A 17,516-nucleotide genomic window follows, 5' to 3' on the forward strand; every position below is an offset into this window, starting at 1 on the left:
CAGAGGTGGGTCATCTGGCTTGTGGAGTTTATCATGGACCATAGGCAGTGGAAGGACAGGGTTAACAGGGCTTAGACCCCCCTGCAAACGCAGGGCAGCGATAGCAGTGCAGAGCACCACAGGCAGAGGCAGGGGCAGGGGCAAGGGCAGGGGCAGAGGCTGGGGTGAATGGGGTCCTGGGACAGGTCGTGGGAGGGTCAGAGCCCAGGCAGCTCATCCAGGGACATTGGGGGGGCTGTGCGCATTCCTGCGCAAGACATAGGGGGCATGTGCCCCCAGGATCTGTGTAGGGCTTCATGGAGGCAGGCTGCCACTGCTGGCTGGGCTCTGAACCCTGCTGCCAGTTCCTTGCCAGCCGTGCGACTCCATGTGCCTCCTGTCACCAGGCAGGCAGGGGACACGGTGTCCGTGTGTGTAGAAGTATCTTTTAAGTTTAAGTTTTACTCAGCCCCCACCAAATAATATTTTCTCCCTCTATGTCATGGACTGAAAAGCCCACTTCATGGGTGAGATTCGAGCTGTGGAGCTTGTCATCTGCCAGAACCATTGTGTCAGTGCAGCTCCAGAACCTAACGGGGTAACGCTGCCTCTGCTGCCCCTTCCTTACCTGATGCTGAATTCAAGGGTTGGGTTTTTTTGTTGTCATTAGTGGCAGGCAAAAAAGGGTGTCAGTGGCAGCTGTGTTAACCCCGTATAGCCACACTGATATAGCAGTTCCTGCAGCCATGAGGACTGACACTGCTACTGGTGCTATTCATGGGACATCTGGATCCAGCCCAGGAAACAAAATGACTTGCAACACTCCTGGCTTATCAAGATGGCTTTCGTACCTCACCTTTCCTGGTATCCCCTCAGTCATTTTTAGCTGAATTGATGCTTCCTTTAAACCTCATTCTACTGCTGGGGGTCTTTTCTGGTAGTTTGTGAACAGGTGTTGCCTTTGTGCCACCATAAATATTTTTATGGTGGCACAAAGGTTAAGCAAACAGACGTCCATGCCTCTTGTTGAGCCACAGATGCTCAAAATTTGTGGCTGTGACAGAGGTGGTATGATTTTGTGCTTCTGTTTTGTGACCATCTGTTTGCTTTAGGACAGGAGAGAGCCAGCAGTCTGGAGCTGCCCGCAGTCTCCAGCCACTGTGGGCAGACACTCCCAAGCCTTCAGAGGCTCAATCCAGCCCTGGGAATTTCCATTCCCAGAGCACACAGCTTTGGGCCCCTGAGGCCCCAGGAGTATCTGTCCTGTTTCCCCCATTTGAGATTCCCCATTTCTCCACAAACGGGGAAACCCCAGGTTTCCCTGTTTGCAGAAACACACAGCCAAGGAATCCCTGGATATTCCTCTGCCAGCAGGGAAACCCCGGCGTCCCTCTTTTGCAGAGGGGTGCCTCAAGTGTTGTCCTGCAGGATTGGGTCCTTGCTGCTCCCAGGAGCATCAGGGACCAACCCTGTGAGACAATCCAATGAAAAATCAGCTGTACCAGGACACATCCTGACCGTTTCATTTGGTGACATCAGTTTATCCCCATCCAGTATGGAAAGCCTTCTGTGTATCAAAGGTTGGAAAGGGTGCAGGGCCTTTACGCAGGTGATATATTTTTTTTTCTGTTGCTGTTTGCACACCCAGGTGTGGCAATAAAAAAGGAATCAAAGGAAAGGTGTATTCCTGGAAACAACGCCACAGTCTTCTTAGGGAAGGTAATGTTCAAGTGGATTTATATTTTGACACCTTGAAGCCACGTACACATCCCTCATTCTGGCTTTTTGAAAATACAGGCTAGACTGGTATTCAAGCTGCTGTCAGCTGCATAAACAATCTATGAATTCAAAATCTATTAATTTTTGAGAACAGGGAACAATTACTGCACAATGCTGCATATGTATTATTCAGACTCCTTAAGCAACCCAGCCAGCAGTTCAACAAAAGAACAAACATTTTGCAATACAATTCATTTTAGTTGAAACACCAAAAGAGTCACATGATCCTCTCCCTTTAAGTCCCACAGTAGAATTAGCTTCATTTTCTGAGCTTTCTCTAAAAAAATGGCTTCATTTTTAACTATCAGCAAGGCCTTAGTCTCTTTACAGCACTGTGGCATTATAACAGGGATAAAGGGCATGGCTGCGCTGTCAAAGGACTGTGCTTCAGGGGAGGTCAGACTGCCCAAAACTGCCCACAGCTGCAGTAAGGCATCTACAGTACATCTGTTTAATGAAGTAGCAACTATTGAATGGGTGTCATGGGCTTCACTGCACACTAATGTGGGCCGTTAAGAGGCAACAGGCATGCCCTTAACATCATGGAGAAGCTGGCCCTTTATAACTTGCCTTCTATGGGATTATATTGCCCCCCGTCGTCCTGGATTGGGCCCACTCCCCCCAATCAGGTTGCCAGTCCCCGCTCCTGTCTTTCAGCAGCGCTGATGTACCTGCTGCCCTCCTTCCCCACCCCAGAGCAAGCCTGCCATTCCTGCTCTTCCAGCACCCCAGATGGCTGCTTACTGCTGCCCCCCCTCCAATGACCTGCAGTTTACTTGTGGCTGCTGGTGCTGTCCCAGGGGAGCAGACAAGGAAGGGGAACCCACCTGCCAAGCCTCCACCACTGCTGTTGCTACCATTATTCTCTGGGCTGGGCTCAGCCTGGAGGAGAGTGGCAGCCCAGTGACAGCAGCAGAAGCAGGGGCCAGGCATATGGGTTTCCCTTCCCTGTCTACCCCTGGGACTATGCCAGCAACTGAAAGAGGCAGCAGGGAGTCCTGGGGGTGGAGCAAGGTGGGGTTGGGCAGAGCAAGGGAGGAACCCCAGGGGTTCGGGAGGAAGCCAGATTGACCAGTTGTCTTCCCACCCTGCCAGATCAGACCCATCATCTCCTGTCCCCGCCACACCCCAGATTTTCACTTACCCCCAACCTGTTTCCTGGCTTACTTGGCACTGTCCCAGGGGAGAAGGCAGGGAAAGGAAACCTGCCTGCCTGGCTACTGCTGCCACTCTCTGGGCTGCATAGGGAGCTATAAGTAAGCTGGGGGGCATGGATGCACCATGAGGACTAGAAGGAGGGTGGGGGGGGAGCCCCAGAGGTAAGGAGTAAGCCTGGAATGGGAGGGGAGAGGAGGAGGGGGATTCTTACTTTTCAGTCCTCCAGGCCCCCGTCGGTTTGAATGTGTGACTGCTCTAAACTCGAGTTTGCACTAACACTGATCAACACCTGAGCAGCTTGAAGTGCAACATGTAATAAGACCCCCAGACTCTTATTCAGGCAGCGAATTCCTCCCTTTGTTTAATGTTACTTGACTTTTCCTTTAAAAAATCTATATTACATGTATTTGATTTAGAGGTATTCTTGTTTGTGAGGAGTGTGGGGAGGGTGAGGGGAGTGTATGCTGCAGGAAGAGCAGTTTTCAGGACATATTTGTTAAATACATCATGAATCTTATAGCTAGATATTCAGTCTGTTGCTTCCTCCTTTGTGGACGTAGATCAGTAGCATAAAATCACCTGAAGCAATTTTGCAGCTTCCCTTATTTACGCCAGCAATTTAGTTCTCTTAGATGTCAAAGTCCCTGAGACATCTCTAAACTGCAAACACAAACAATTCCAAGCATAAATAACTAGGGGAGCAAAACTTGCACGCTCAGAAATAGAGCTCTGTTTGGAGCCAAGCTATTTGTCCCTTAATGTACAAAAACATATGTAATACGCTTCACTTCCCATTTATACACTTTTATACTGACTTGCATCTATTAATAGCCCAGTACTGTCAGGATTCAGTGTGACATATTAGTGCAATTTGCTTCTTTTGGGAAAAGCAAACAACTACAGGTTTCTAGTCTTCTCTTGTCCTTGCTTCTCTGAGCTTTTTGCTATGTTGTACTCCGTTTATACTCAGGTGAATTTCTTTTCCCTTCCCTTCCCGTCCCTTCCCTTTAAAGTGCTGTGCAATGGGCAAGCTAACACGAATCTAAACCGTCAGTCTTCAGTACTGGAAGGCTTGAGGTAGATATGGAGTTGGTCCATTTTGCAAGTTTATTTAGTTGTCTGCACTGCTGCAGATCACTTTATGCTCTGCCATTTTCTCCAAGAAACTGCTTTCCTGCAGCAGAGAAATATATTCCTTACAAAATGGACTTGGCTTGGACAATTTACTGGAGCAAGTTCAGATTGCACACTCTGACTACCAGAGAGTGTTTGACTACCAGACTGGCTGTGCTGCCTACCCTGGATTTCTGTGTTTTGGCTTCAGCTGGTAAGGTCACATTCCTACAGTGATTAAGTTCTAACCTTTGATTTATTTGGCTGGACTCCCAGTGCCCCTTGTTGGCTGTTGCTGCTGCTGCCATCTGCCTGCTCTTTCTGTGGCCAGAGTTAGCCCTGGCATGTGTCAGGTCAATGACATCAGTGGAAGGACCTGACATCATTCAGGCAGAACTCTGCTGTTCTGCTGTAACTCGATCCTGTCTTCCAATCTGCCTCCAAAGGTCTCGGCCATGTGGGCTCTCAAAGGAAGTCACCTACATAATGCAGAGAGATGCAAAAGAGGCTGCCTTCTAGACCTATGTAGAGGTGGCATGTGGAATTACTCCCATGCTTCATGTGACTGCTAGAGCCACGGGAAAGGAGGGTTTTGCAGTGAATCACAAAATAGATGTTAAGGACATTGGCCAGATGGCTTCACTGCCCAATCGTGAAAATTCTCAGAGAAGTCATTCAAGCAATGGCTGAGATTCCTTCTAAAGAATTCTTCCCCAAGTGAGTACGGTGTGGCTGGTAAGGAAATTGGGGGCATCACACAAGATCAGAAAGGAGAAGGAAAGACAGGCTTGAGCTGCCTACTGTCTCACAAATTACATCTTTAAATTTGAAAATGGCAGAGGGGCAGGATACAATGTACTTGAGTGGAGGAGGAAGAGGAAACTTGCAACCAGAACACAACGGTTTCATTGGATTACTGCAATCAATGGTTTTGCTACAGCCAGGCAGACATACCCAAGTGACAGACTTCCACACACTCAGTCACTCAAAGGTGAAAAGGAGCCAACAATTCATTTGTGTGCCCAGCAGGCTCGCAAGCGGGAATACACCTAAACCAGTTATGAAATTAACTCACCGTTCTGTCACTCTGGTTCTATGGCAAAGGAACTCGGTTCCTCTATATTTTGTGCTTATTTGCCAAGTTCCTTCTTGAAATAGAAAGCTAACTACCCACAAAGGAATCTTAGACACAATCTTTTGGTCTCTGTTGTTAGAGCAGTAGTGAAGAGTTTGTATCAATATCCTTATTCTATTGCAATCCTGGAGTATTTTCAGTAACTCATCTTCCATATTTTGTGATACCTGTTTTATTGGTACCCTTCATTGCATTGCACATGCTTAGTTTTAACAAATTGTGGAGGTGGTACATAACGCACTGTGGGGACATCTACATGTGCATGAATGCACTTTTTCTAATGCACATTAACTTTAGTACCTCCAATGTGAGTCACTAAATGAATGTGCATTAAGCTGCACAGACTGCAGACTGCATTTGCATGCTTTTTTAGTGGTGCTTAATGTGCAGTAGACTAATTTACTATGAATTCATGTAATGTCATAGTTTTTTACATGACACTTTAATGCATAGTAAAATAATCTACTGTTCATTAAAGCACACATGTAGACACACCTTGTGTGTGATACCCACATGGATATGGATGTGGAACAGCACTTGTTATTTTGTCAAACATCAATTTACTGATTACTTAAGCACTTCATTTGGGCCAGAACCTGTTCTCACTTACGGCAAGGCAGAATTCCCACTAACTTCATTAAGAACTAGATTAACTTTTATTCTCCCTATACATTCACTTGTGCAGAGAGTTAGCATGAATCCTGTGAATCACTTCAATTTCACTTAGGATGTATTTTGAGGACTTGTATGCTGCTTAGCTTTTGTGCAGTCTTTGTGCACAAGGATAAATTTCACCCCTCTGGAACTGCTTAAATGAATTCAACATTTAATCATATCCCCCTTGGGTGGTGTGTGTGTGTGTGTGTGTGTGTGTGTGTGTGTGTGTGTACGTGCATGCGTGTGTGTGTGTGTGTGTAGACAGCATTTTAAATCTACAAAACTGGTAGCAAGTTTAAATTTACTCTGACTTCCTTCACTTTCCTTTTTAATATTTGAAGTTAAAAATGGATCATTTCAGAATAACTGATTCTGGTATTGATTTCTCCTATTCTACAATGCACAGTGAATATAAATACTGTAATAATGCCCCATGACTTTCTTGCTGCCCTGTACTGGGAACCACTTCTGTTCTGCTGTACAAAATATATATTGCTCTCTGTGCATTGGCCTGTGGTCCCCAAAAATAACAAAAAAGCTTAATAAATTTCAGAGATGGTGTCGGGGAAAACCGAAGGATCGGGCCCCAAGGTCACGGTGGGCCGGGGTGGCAATCAGATACGGACAGGTGGGATTAGCGGCGTAGAGTCTGGAGATAGGGACTCGGAGCGGATTGAGGAAAACAGGTGAATTTATTTGACTTACGCTTCAGGCGTAGGCAGAAAGGTCTTCAGTTACAGTTGGAACACAAACAAACAATTAACAACAAAGGGGTCTGTTGGCCCACGAGGTTCAGTCCGAAGACCTAGTCCCAGGGCTGGTCAACAGCTCATAAATGGGGATCACAAACAACGAAACAAACAATAAAACGAACTGTAACACGGTGATGTTGAACCGCGTGACGCCAGTCCACAGCAATGGATGAATCGGGTGGTCGTATGAGAAAAGCCGAGGTCAGTAGCCAGAAGGTGATGCAGCGGAGACGTCAGTTGGAGGGATGAGCAGAGTCGTAGTTGGTGAAGAAAAGCCGAGGTCGATGGTCCGGAACCGGGTTAAACAAAGTCCAGAGGGTGATCCGAAATCGTAAGCCGTTAATCAGTTCGAAAGGTAAGTCAGGAAGCCAGATGAACGTAGTCAAAACCGTAGTACAATAAGCAATAAGCCACCGAAGGAGGAGATCAATAGGCCCTGAAGCCTGACTCAGAGAACAGTCCCTGCAGCAGCAGCCTCTGTCTCTGGTCCGCGCGATCTCCCCTCACACACCACCACACACACACCACCACCACACACCACCACCACCACCCCGAGGGAGGGGCTCACAGAACTTTTATATCAATTTAGTAGCCAATCAGCGTGCTCTCCGCAGAGAAATTTCTAGTCCGATTACCTCATGTCAGGTTCTGACTGAGCATGCTCTCAGTCAGGAGCTGACACAATCTGAGCATGCGTCTGTGGGGAAAGTAGGTCAACAATGATTGACAGCTCCGCAGGTCACCCAGGGGGCAAGGACTGGGTGAGCCTTGGAAATTTCCACTCACAGCTTCAAACCGCGCATGTCAGTTTAACCTCTTCTGTACTGGCAGCACATACTCAAAAAATTTCCATGACATGCCCCCTTGCTGTCAGCACAGAAGCTAGAAGGCCGAATTATACCTCCTCCCCCTCGGTGTTGTCGTCGTTCCGAAACTTATCGGGAGAGGGAACGATGGAATACACGTGTACAGACAAAGCTGAAACCTTCCGTGTCAGAATCTTAGAAATACAACTAACAATAAGAACGATAACTAAGAACACGAATAAAAATGATAAAGAACTCCACACCGGAGTACGAGATCTTTTATCTCGGTGTGACACAAGGGGACTCGGCGGGTGTGCCGTGAAAGCCTGTAGGGGTGGACAAAATAAAATCGAACTCAAGAAACACTGTACACCTGATAATGTAGCTGGTAGGGTGGTGTACAATCGCCCGTCCGAGCATGCCCATACCATTCCCAAAGGTGCTGGTGTACTCAATTCAGAGCATCGACCTGGGGCAGGAAAAGCATGCCTAGTCCTTTCCGGGGGGCCGGATTGTCTAATGGGTTGTTCCACACCATGGCAGAGAGCACTTACTAACACCGCTCGTAATATGGGGTAATAAAAACTAAACAATGAATTGTTTCCCCTGGGGCCTGGCTGAGTTAGATCGATTGTTAATGATTCGTTCCATACCACCAAGGGAGTAGGCTTTACGAGGGGTGAGAGGACGACCTCAGGGTCGGAAGTTTTCCTTCCCCTGGGAACGAGGGTGAGGTGCCAAGGTGGGATAATTGAGCGGGGGTCCCACTTTAGCGACATGTCTGGTCGAGACCAATCCTCACCTTCGGGGTGTATCCCCCATGGGATAGTGGAACAAGCGCACGGAGCTTCCCTTTCCCAGCACTCCTCACGAGGTGGTCGAGTGATTAGCGAGAGAGTGGTGAGATTAAATCCACGGGGCCAAGTGTAACTAGTCAGAATATAGCCTCCTCCCATCAAGGGGACAGAGATATTGATAACATTCTCCCCACTTTCTGAGACCTTGGTAAACCATGTTTCGATGTCAAACGGTACTGAATATGGGATGAGGACCGAATCCTCTACGGACAGAGGGATTTTAAGACTCGCGGTCAATCCCTCACCATTCTCGTCGTCTCCCGTGGCATTAGCCCACATTGACAACAAGTACAGAACCGAATTTTGAGACCGCTCAGAATCTGAGATCGATACCGTAGATACAAAAGTAACATATTTACAACACATCAAAACCCAGAGTACTCCAAAGTCCTTTTGTCTTCTTGGCATCTTTGTAGCCTTGTCTGATTTAAGTTGTCACTCTAATTTCCAGGCTCCTCTCAAATCCTCTGAGGAATGATCCGATAACCTGAAACGACAAACATAAACAAAACAACAGAACGTGTCCTTTTTTCCTATAGACCTCTTTCTCCTGTACCTTCCAGCACTTAATAAGGGAGAAACAGTTGCCCCCTTGCTGGGAGGACAGGAGCTGTGACTTTAAGTAGTATCATTGGTATGGTTAACGTCTTGTGGTAGAATCGTTTCTGTATTAGAGCGTCTCGATAGCCAGTTGTGGTGGGTGAGTATGGTCCGTCCGCTATCTGTAAGGGTGACCAAGTAGGTGTTCGGATAGCTCTCTGCAGATTGTATTACGCCTTGCAAAACTTTAGGATGGCGATGGTTATGGTCTGGAAGGGAGACCCACACTAACTCGTTGTCTGCAAATTTCTTCTCCCATGGTTCGACTGGTTTTTCCGTAGATTGTTCCCACAAGGGTTTGGTCGCATTCAGATTAATTAGGATCTCATGATTACGGACTGTCCAATTTCGATAACTCCCATTTCCCGTTACTCGGAGCGCTTCTTTATAAAGTCCTATGGCCCGTTCCACAACCCCATTGGACTGGGGATGGTAAGGAAGATGATGATGCCATGTGATGTTATATGACCTAGCGAATTTTTCGACAGTGTTTGACGTAAAAGGTGGCCCACCATCCGATTGTATTGTGGTGGGAACTTGCCACATCGCGAAGACGGCGGTTAAGGCTGTAGTAACTGCTGCAGCGTGGGACTTCCGAAGGGGTATGACGGTCATTAGCCGAGAGCCAAGATCAATAACGAGTAGCCCCTTATTTGGGACTGAGGCTCCAGGTAATGGCCCAAAAAGGTCGACTTGCCAGGTTTGACCTGGGTTGAAATTTTCTTTTGCGAGGGCTCCTTGTGTGCTCCTCGTTGGATGTACTTTCTCCTTTGCACAGGCTGCGCAGGCTTGGACTACGCGCCTCCAGTCACGATGTAAGCCATACTGTGGCTTTTCTACTATGGTCTCACGCCATCGGGAGTAGCATGCCTTGGGGCCTGGATGACTCCATCGCTCGTGCAACCAAGTGAGGTAGGGGTCAATACAAATGGGTTCGCTCGTTTCGTCTAGGGTGAATACTTCATCATTAGTTACTAGTCGTGGCCTGGGTTCGCTCGTATCGTCTAAGGGGAATACTTCATCAGTAGGTACTAGTCGTGGCGAGGGTTCGCTCGTATCATCTAGGGGGAGTACTTCATCAGTAGGTACTAGTCGTGGCGAGGGTTCGCTCGTATCGTCTAGGGGGAGTACTTCATCATTAGGTACTGGTCGTAGCAACTCATCGATTGTAGCGTGTACCGGGTCGGTGTCATTCCTATGGGAACGTGTGTGGCGGACTAGTGGTAGGATCGTGAACTGCGACAACAGTCGGTATGTGTCTTCCCAAATGTCAAGGTGTTCAGTCGGATTAGTCGTACCAGTTATTATCTCGTAGATGTAATGAGAATCAATAGCGATGATTGGGACAGGGAGAGTCGCGTCGTGGTTTTCTAAGCAGTGCTGTGTAACTGCACGGAATCCCAGGAGTTCATTACGTTGGGCTGACTCACAGCCGGGTTTGATATCGTGTATGCAGCATGGATGACAATAAAAACCATACTTCCCGCCTTCACGGGTGGAACCATCCGACGCCATCCAAGCCGGCTGGGTTGTTCCGTACAATGTGAGGTGTAGTGTTGTGTCAATGATCGGGGGCGGCGGTAGATCCTCGTACTTCCATGCATTCCAATGGTATAAGTGATTTAAGACTAAAGCACTCCATGTGGCTGGTTCTCCATGGAAACACGGATCGGGTCGGTCGTGAGCTAGGCGAGGTATCAAAGTTGCTCCTACTGCCTGCAATCGCCCTTGGCCGACAGCGAGTGGTTCTGCCAGCTGAGCGGCTAGGAGGGTTTTGCCTATGGCACCATATCGATGTTGGTTCGTGCGGATGGTACGATGAGCGAGAAATACTAAGTTTCCATCTGTATTCTTTACCGTGGTGAAAATGTGCTCTGTTGTAAATCCCACCGTGACCGTTAATGGTGAATCAAAATCAATCGCGTGAAGATTCGTTCCCCGAATAGATATTACGAGGTTGTGTAATGCTTTATCATCCTTTGGGGTCCAGGGGGTTTGGCGCCTGGACTTCTCTCGAATTTGCCTCTGAATCCGAGCTATAACTGGGAGATGATCAGGAGTGATGAAATGTCGGACCCAATTCAATCTTCCCAGCAGGGATTGAAAGTCTACCTTCTTTGATAATTCTTTGTTTTTCCACAAATCAAAGGAGAAATCATCGTGGGCCACGCCTTTACGGAGGTCACGAGTAAAGGTAGTCCCTAAGAACGTGATCTCACTCGTCGGGTGCAGTTGAGATTTTTCTTTATTTACGATCCATCCTTCAGTAGTTAAATGTTGGATGAGATCGGTCGTGGCTTGGATTACTTCGGTTGCGTTCCTACCCATGATGGCGATGTCATCGAGGTAAGCCCAGATTCGGATGGACTTGGCGATTTCGTTGCTTTTGGTGAATCTGTCAAGGGTGTCATTCATAGCACTGGTGGCTAAGGCTGGAGCATTTCGATAGCCCTGCGGACATACGTTCCAGTGAAACATTTTCCCTCTGATGCACATGTTGAGGATACCCTCAGAGTCGTCGATAGGTATGGAATAGAACATGTTCTTCAGATCTATAGTCGTGCCCACCCAGTCATGGGCTTGATAATTGGCCATCTCATATAGGTTCTGTGGCAGCGTACTCGATGAAGGTTGGGTCAGTGCTACACAACGTCTATTAACCTCACGGTAATCCACAACGAGACGTACGGCGTCTGGTCTTCCAGGCTTTGGTATCCCCCAACCTGGGGAAAGGTAAGTGCTCGCCTGTATTCGCCTGATGGAGCCTTCACGGACCAAGTCGTCTAGCAAGGTGTCCAGAGGATCCTGAAGATGCACTTTCGTTGGTATCGGAGTATACCGCCATAGGGAGTGGATTTTTAGCGAGGGTGCATGCCACTCTGGTCTAGGTACAGTCATGATAGGTAGGACTTCTGACACCTTATGTTTCAGTTCCAAAGTGCGAATGCCAGGGATTCCTAAAATGTTCACGTTCCCGAGGACCGCATCCAGTCGTTTGGGATGGCCCTTGACGGTAAATTTCACACGAGCTGTTGCAGTAGCAGCATTGAGGCCTTGAACCATCATTACCTTGTTGGTACGATGATGTGGGATCGACGGTTTGATGACATTAACCTGGGCCCCTGTATCTAGTAGGAATCTTGCCGTAGTGATGTCGTGTGGATCATCGGGGTTCTGTATCTCTATTGAGGCGTACGGTCGAGGATCGCTATCAAAGAGTTTCATGTGGTTCGTCGCTACTAATATCTTTTGTTTTTCGGTTCGGGCTTCCATGTCTTTTTCTCCAACCCTATCCTGTACTCCTTCAGACAAAATAGTTTCCGTTACGCTTGGTTTTTCTTGGTTTTGTTTCGATTCGTTTTGTGTGGTTTCGTTATGCTTCAGACTTTGTTTCGTTTTGGTACGTTTTGGTTCGGTTATCACGGTTTCTTCAAGTTCGGTTTGTGTTCTTCGCTTTACTTCGGTTTTTTCATTTCGTCGTTTGGATTCGCTTCGTTGAGTTTCGCTTCGTGTAGATTCGTTACGCTTTGGTTCGTTTCGTTCTGGGTTACGCCGTTTCAGTTCGGTTTGTCCGCTTAGTTTTGCTTCATCACGTTTAAGTTTGCTTCGTTTCAATTCGTTAATCGTTTCCTCGTTTGAGTTCGGTTTAGGTTCGTTTCGCTTACGTTCGTTTTGTGTTACTCCGATTGCTGAGTCCGTTTGTCGCTTTTCTGAGCTGGTCAAGCCATCGATCGCCGGACTTACGCCGATGGCGATCACTCGTTTTTTGGCTTCTTCTTCTCAACAAACCCTAGAGCTCTGGCGAGAGCTCGCTGTCCTTCATCTCTTAGAGCTCTCAGTTGTTCTTTATTTAGGCCAGATTTTTCCAGAAGGAACCCAAACATTGCTCTTTCTAGAGGGGTCCTCTGGGGCGGTGAGTAACTTGTACGGGCTGGCGGCGGAGAAGATCGAGAGTAATATTTTCTTGTTTCCTGTGGTGACACTCGAGGTGGTTTCCGTTGGTTCTTATCAGTAGTTTTTTGATTGTGCTCAATCATGTGTACATATCTTGATTCCCATTTCTCATCCCTGTCGGAGCTTACACTCTTTTGATGTCGTTGCTTCTCCATGGCTCCTCTTAACTGGTCGAGCTGTCCCAGAGTGTGTATCACCGGTCCATTTACTGATGTGCTTAGTAATAACCTCGCGGTAATACTTTGGTTCCCACCGTAGATTTCAGTGGCGGCATCGACCGCTTCTTGTAAACAAGGTACATCCCCAGATGACAGTACATATCTGTGTGGCCATGCCCCCTGCACCTGAGCAGGTGTCAAATTCAAAGCTTGGTGGGCTGGGTTCCACATGGCGTATGAGGCTCCGATCACTGTATACACCAGTGAGGTAGCACTCGCACGACCCGCATGTCCCTCGTGCCAGGTGTGGATCTTCCTCTGAAGTGCCTCAGTAACCAGAGCTGGAATGGGTATTGGCCAATAATAATTGGCCAGCACTGGCACCGGGTCCACTACTTTCGCTCGGCTCCAAGCTGAATTGCGCACGAGCTGCAAGGCTTCATCTTGATTGATGGTCTCACTCCCTGCTTCTGCTACTAAACGCCCCAACCAGGCAATCGGTGTTTCATCATTTCGTATGCCGGTTTCCTTTCTCAATTCATTCATCTCAGAGCGTGTTCTGGTTCGTGTCGTGATGGTCTGTCTTGTCTGACCCTGAGGATCAGTTACCCATTTTTGCACTGCAATGGGAAAAGCAGATACCAGTTCTTCGGTGTAATCATTGTGTTGTTGGCTTGGTTTATTTCGTGTTACTCTTATGAAGTCGTTCTCAGTTTCATCAGCACTTATGATTTCGTTTGTATAATTCATCTTGGTTACTGGTTTAGTCATTTTTATTAATCCGTTGCTTGTGTTTGTTCCGATGGTACTCGTTTTAATCGTTAAGCTTCTTGTTACATCATTCGTGTCGGTTCCAATAGTATTCGTGCTTACTCTTGATTTCCTTATGGTTACGTTGTTAGTCTTATCTTCGCTTGTTGTTTCAGTTGTTTCCGTTCCTATGCTGTACTTAATTACTTCGTTGCAGTTTTCGTTATCCGTTTGGGTGCAATTCTCGCGTACGTCCTCCTGGTGGCGCTGGCTGACGTACGGAGGCGGTGGCTTGCGTACAGCAGGTGGCGCTGTTGCGGGAGGCCGGCTCTCGGTGGGCGGAACCATAGATGGCGTTTTTCCGGAAGGCGGGCTCGGGATGGGTGGAGCTGGGCGTCGTGACGTCAGCATCGGTTTTGGCGCGCTGACAGTTTGGTCGGCGCCATCTTGTAATGGCCGCTCGGCCAATTTTTGTGTCACAGCTCTGGTTGCTGCCATGAGCTGGGCCCTAGTGTCAGTTAGCTCCCTCAGTAAAACAACGTACTCCCGAAAAAGCACATTTATTATACGGCCTTTCTTCCACCGGGGTCCCGACCATTTTATTTTTCTGCCGTCCTTCTCCAGGCACTCTCGTAGCTGGACCAAGAGCTCATGCCCCCTAGACCCGATGGCAAGGGTCGGGCAGTTAAACCCGTCAGGAGGGGTATCCTCACCACCCTCCTTCACATACTTTATGCACCGGGCGAATTCTCGGTCCGGGCCTGAGGTTGCCATGCCCGAAGGTTTCTTACGGGCCAGGGCTACGGTCCCGGTCTCCCCCCTTGGGCGGTAAACGGCCCGAGGGTCCTGGATAATGCAACCCAGTCCACTTGGGGTGAGCCGAACAGCCCATTCTTCCCCACTTTCTCCCCGGAGGGACAGGTACCCGCTCACGGTTCCTTCAGCCGGTGCGGCCTGATGGAACGCTATGTGGTCCCATAAGTCCTCGGCACCGATGGTCTGCCGGACTCGGTTGCTCCATGGGCAACTCCTTATAATCTCCGACTCCAATACGCCTCCCATTGATCCTGTTCGTGACGCCATGTCGGGGAAAACCGAAGGATCGGGCCCCAAGGTCACGGTGGGCCGGGGTGGCAATCAGATACGGACAGGTGGGATTAGCGGCGTAGAGTCTGGAGATAGGGACTCGGAGCGGATTGAGGAAAACAGGTGAATTTATTTGACTTACGCTTCAGGCGTAGGCAGAAAGGTCTTCAGTTACAGTTGGAACACAAACAAACAATTAACAACAAAGGGGTCTGTTGGCCCACGAGGTTCAGTCCGAAGACCTAGTCCCAGGGCTGGTCAACAGCTCATAAATGGGGATCACAAACAACGAAACAAACAATAAAACGAACTGTAACACGGTGATGTTGAACCGCGTGACGCCAGTCCACAGCAATGGATGAATCGGGTGGTCGTATGAGAAAAGCCGAGGTCAGTAGCCAGAAGGTGATGCAGCGGAGACGTCAGTTGGAGGGATGAGCAGAGTCGTAGTTGGTGAAGAAAAGCCGAGGTCGATGGTCCGGAACCGGGTTAAACAAAGTCCATAGGGTGATCCGAAATCGTAAGCCGTTAATCAGTTCGAAAGGTAAGTCAGGAAGCCAGATGAACGTAGTCAAAACCGTAGTACAATAAGCAATAAGCCACCGAAGGAGGAGATCAATAGGCCCTGAAGCCTGACTCAGAGAACAGTCCCTGCAGCAGCAGCCTCTGTCTCTGGTCCGCGCGATCTCCCCTCACACACCACCACACACACACCACCACCACACACCACCACCACCACCCCGAGGGAGGGGCTCACAGAACTTTTATATCAATTTAGTAGCCAATCAGCGTGCTCTCCGCAGAGAAATTTCTAGTCCGATTACCTCATGTCAGGTTCTGACTGAGCATGCTCTCAGTCAGGAGCTGACACAATCTGAGCATGCGTCTGTGGGGAAAGTAGGTCAACAATGATTGACAGCTCCGCAGGTCACCCAGGGGGCAAGGACTGGGTGAGCCTTGGAAATTTCCACTCACAGCTTCAAACCGCGCATGTCAGTTTAACCTCTTCTGTACTGGCAGCACATACTCAAAAAATTTCCATGACAGATGGGAGAAGAGAGACCTTCTGGATCTGAAGGTACAGCCAATAGCAATATCAAATCCTCCAGTCTCCTCCCTAATCCCCCTCCCCCCCAGTCCCTGCCAACCCTTCCTATTTCAGTTTGTTCATCTTCCTTCTTTTGCCTACAGGTTATCATTACTCCTGGAGGGGGAAAAAAGCCAAGCAAGTGACAGCTGCTGAACTATGGATTCTGTGAACAGTCCAAGGACAATCTGCTCTATTCCAGACCACTTGGCTGCAAAAAAATCCACATAGTGTATTTAAAAGACCGCATACAACTCAAAAGCAGTGAAGTGATACCATAGGGCAAGAATATTAGCTAGTAACAATGGCTTATGCAGTGGAGTATTTTTGGATAAATAAGGTAAAACCAGGTAAACTGGTTTTACTTTCAATTTCTTAACTGCTGCTGAATGATCCCAGGTTATGTGTCTAGGTGCAAGGTGTATGGTCTCTTCCCCTAACTTTATTGGATTGTTTAAGGGACACAGCTATGATGGAAGATCAATGGGAATAAGACACTCGTAAGTATTGCTTACAAGGGATCTATGTTCACATCAAGACTGCTCAATTAATTCCATGGAAGAGAAGGAAGGGAACCAAAAGCATGAGGATGTTGAAGGGCTTTGCCTTAATCATGCTTTGAGACAGATGGTGCTACCCAAAGCTAATGACATACACAACTTGACAGTTAAGAGATACTGTCACTATCCCCGCAGACCTGACTTATAATAATAAGCCAAGCAATGTCTTGGCTGAGTGCAGATAATCTTGGATCACCTGGTGCTGCCTGAGTCTCTTAACTATTTCATCAGGTTATCTTGCTGTCCCAAGGGTGTCCTATGTACAGCAGAAGAGGGCCAGCTGGTCCTTAAAGAGTGATCACAGGTGTGTGGGAATGGAGGATGTACAAGGGTTTTTCTTCATGGTCACTAATGAATTGTTCTTCTTTGGTTGTTGTTTGTTTTCATGTCTAGTGCCATGTGGAGTGCTGAGCTTTTAATTGGTTGCTTTTAACTGATATTTCTTTAACAATTTTTACCTTTTTATAATAAAGGTTAAAAAAAGAGTCAAAAGTTCTCGTTCTCTCTCCCCCACCCCCCCCATGAGCCTTGGAAACTGTCATGCTTTGCTTGAGTCTGATATCTTTCACAATTATAGAAAAGTAGGTTTTCTAGTTTTCTCCAGTTCTGGCTGTGTTGAGGCTTTGAGAGAGCAATGAAAGGCTCAGCAGAGAAACGTTTTAAGAGCCCTCTGTCCAGAGTTCAGAGACCACCTCTCATGAGTCTGCTGCACACTGTTTGATAGTGTTTTGCAGCACAAGGGCTTCAGGGGCCTGACAGTTCTTGCCTATGAATTTCTCTATAGCAAACAGATCAAATGAGGAACATAATATATAGTGCAGTGTGTTCACTGAGTTCAGGGGCAGAATGAGCAAACAGGCTAAAGTGTTTTCCAACATTTAGATAGCTATAATTAAACTCCCATGTGACATTGTCTACAGCACACATGAAAAATTTCCTCCTGAAATCTTTAAACATGACCATTCTAACACAGTCAGAAGCAATGTCTTCCATGAATATTTAATCCATCCCAAGAGTGAAAAGAGCCTGTATGGTGACATCACTGGCCACGGTTAGTTAGTCTCGAAACTACAAAGAAATAGAAA

General features: G+C 47.7%; 1 protein-coding gene across 1 annotated transcript; it reads right to left on the bottom strand.

Moving 5' to 3' along the window:
- Positions 1–8,480: 8,480 nt before the first annotated feature.
- Positions 8,481–12,566, bottom strand: LOC149864585 (uncharacterized). Its single transcript, XM_090049790.1, has one exon. The coding sequence runs from the start codon at positions 12,107–12,109 to the stop codon at positions 8,855–8,857; it is 3,255 nt and encodes a 1,084-aa protein (XP_089905916.1). The 5' UTR covers positions 12,110–12,566; the 3' UTR covers positions 8,481–8,854.
- Between the last annotated feature and the right edge of the window lie 4,950 nt (positions 12,567–17,516).

This window comes from Crocodylus siamensis, chromosome 5, assembly GCF_052110815.1.
Source record: "Crocodylus siamensis isolate JL-2025a chromosome 5, ASM5211081v1, whole genome shotgun sequence".
Lineage (NCBI taxonomy): Eukaryota > Metazoa > Chordata > Crocodylia > Crocodylidae > Crocodylus > Crocodylus siamensis.

Excerpts from the sequence above, each read along its gene's own strand:
- LOC149864585 (XM_090049790.1), bottom strand. The coding sequence starts at position 12,109 with ATGGAAGCCCGAACCGAAAAACAAAAGATATTAGTAGCGACGAACCAC.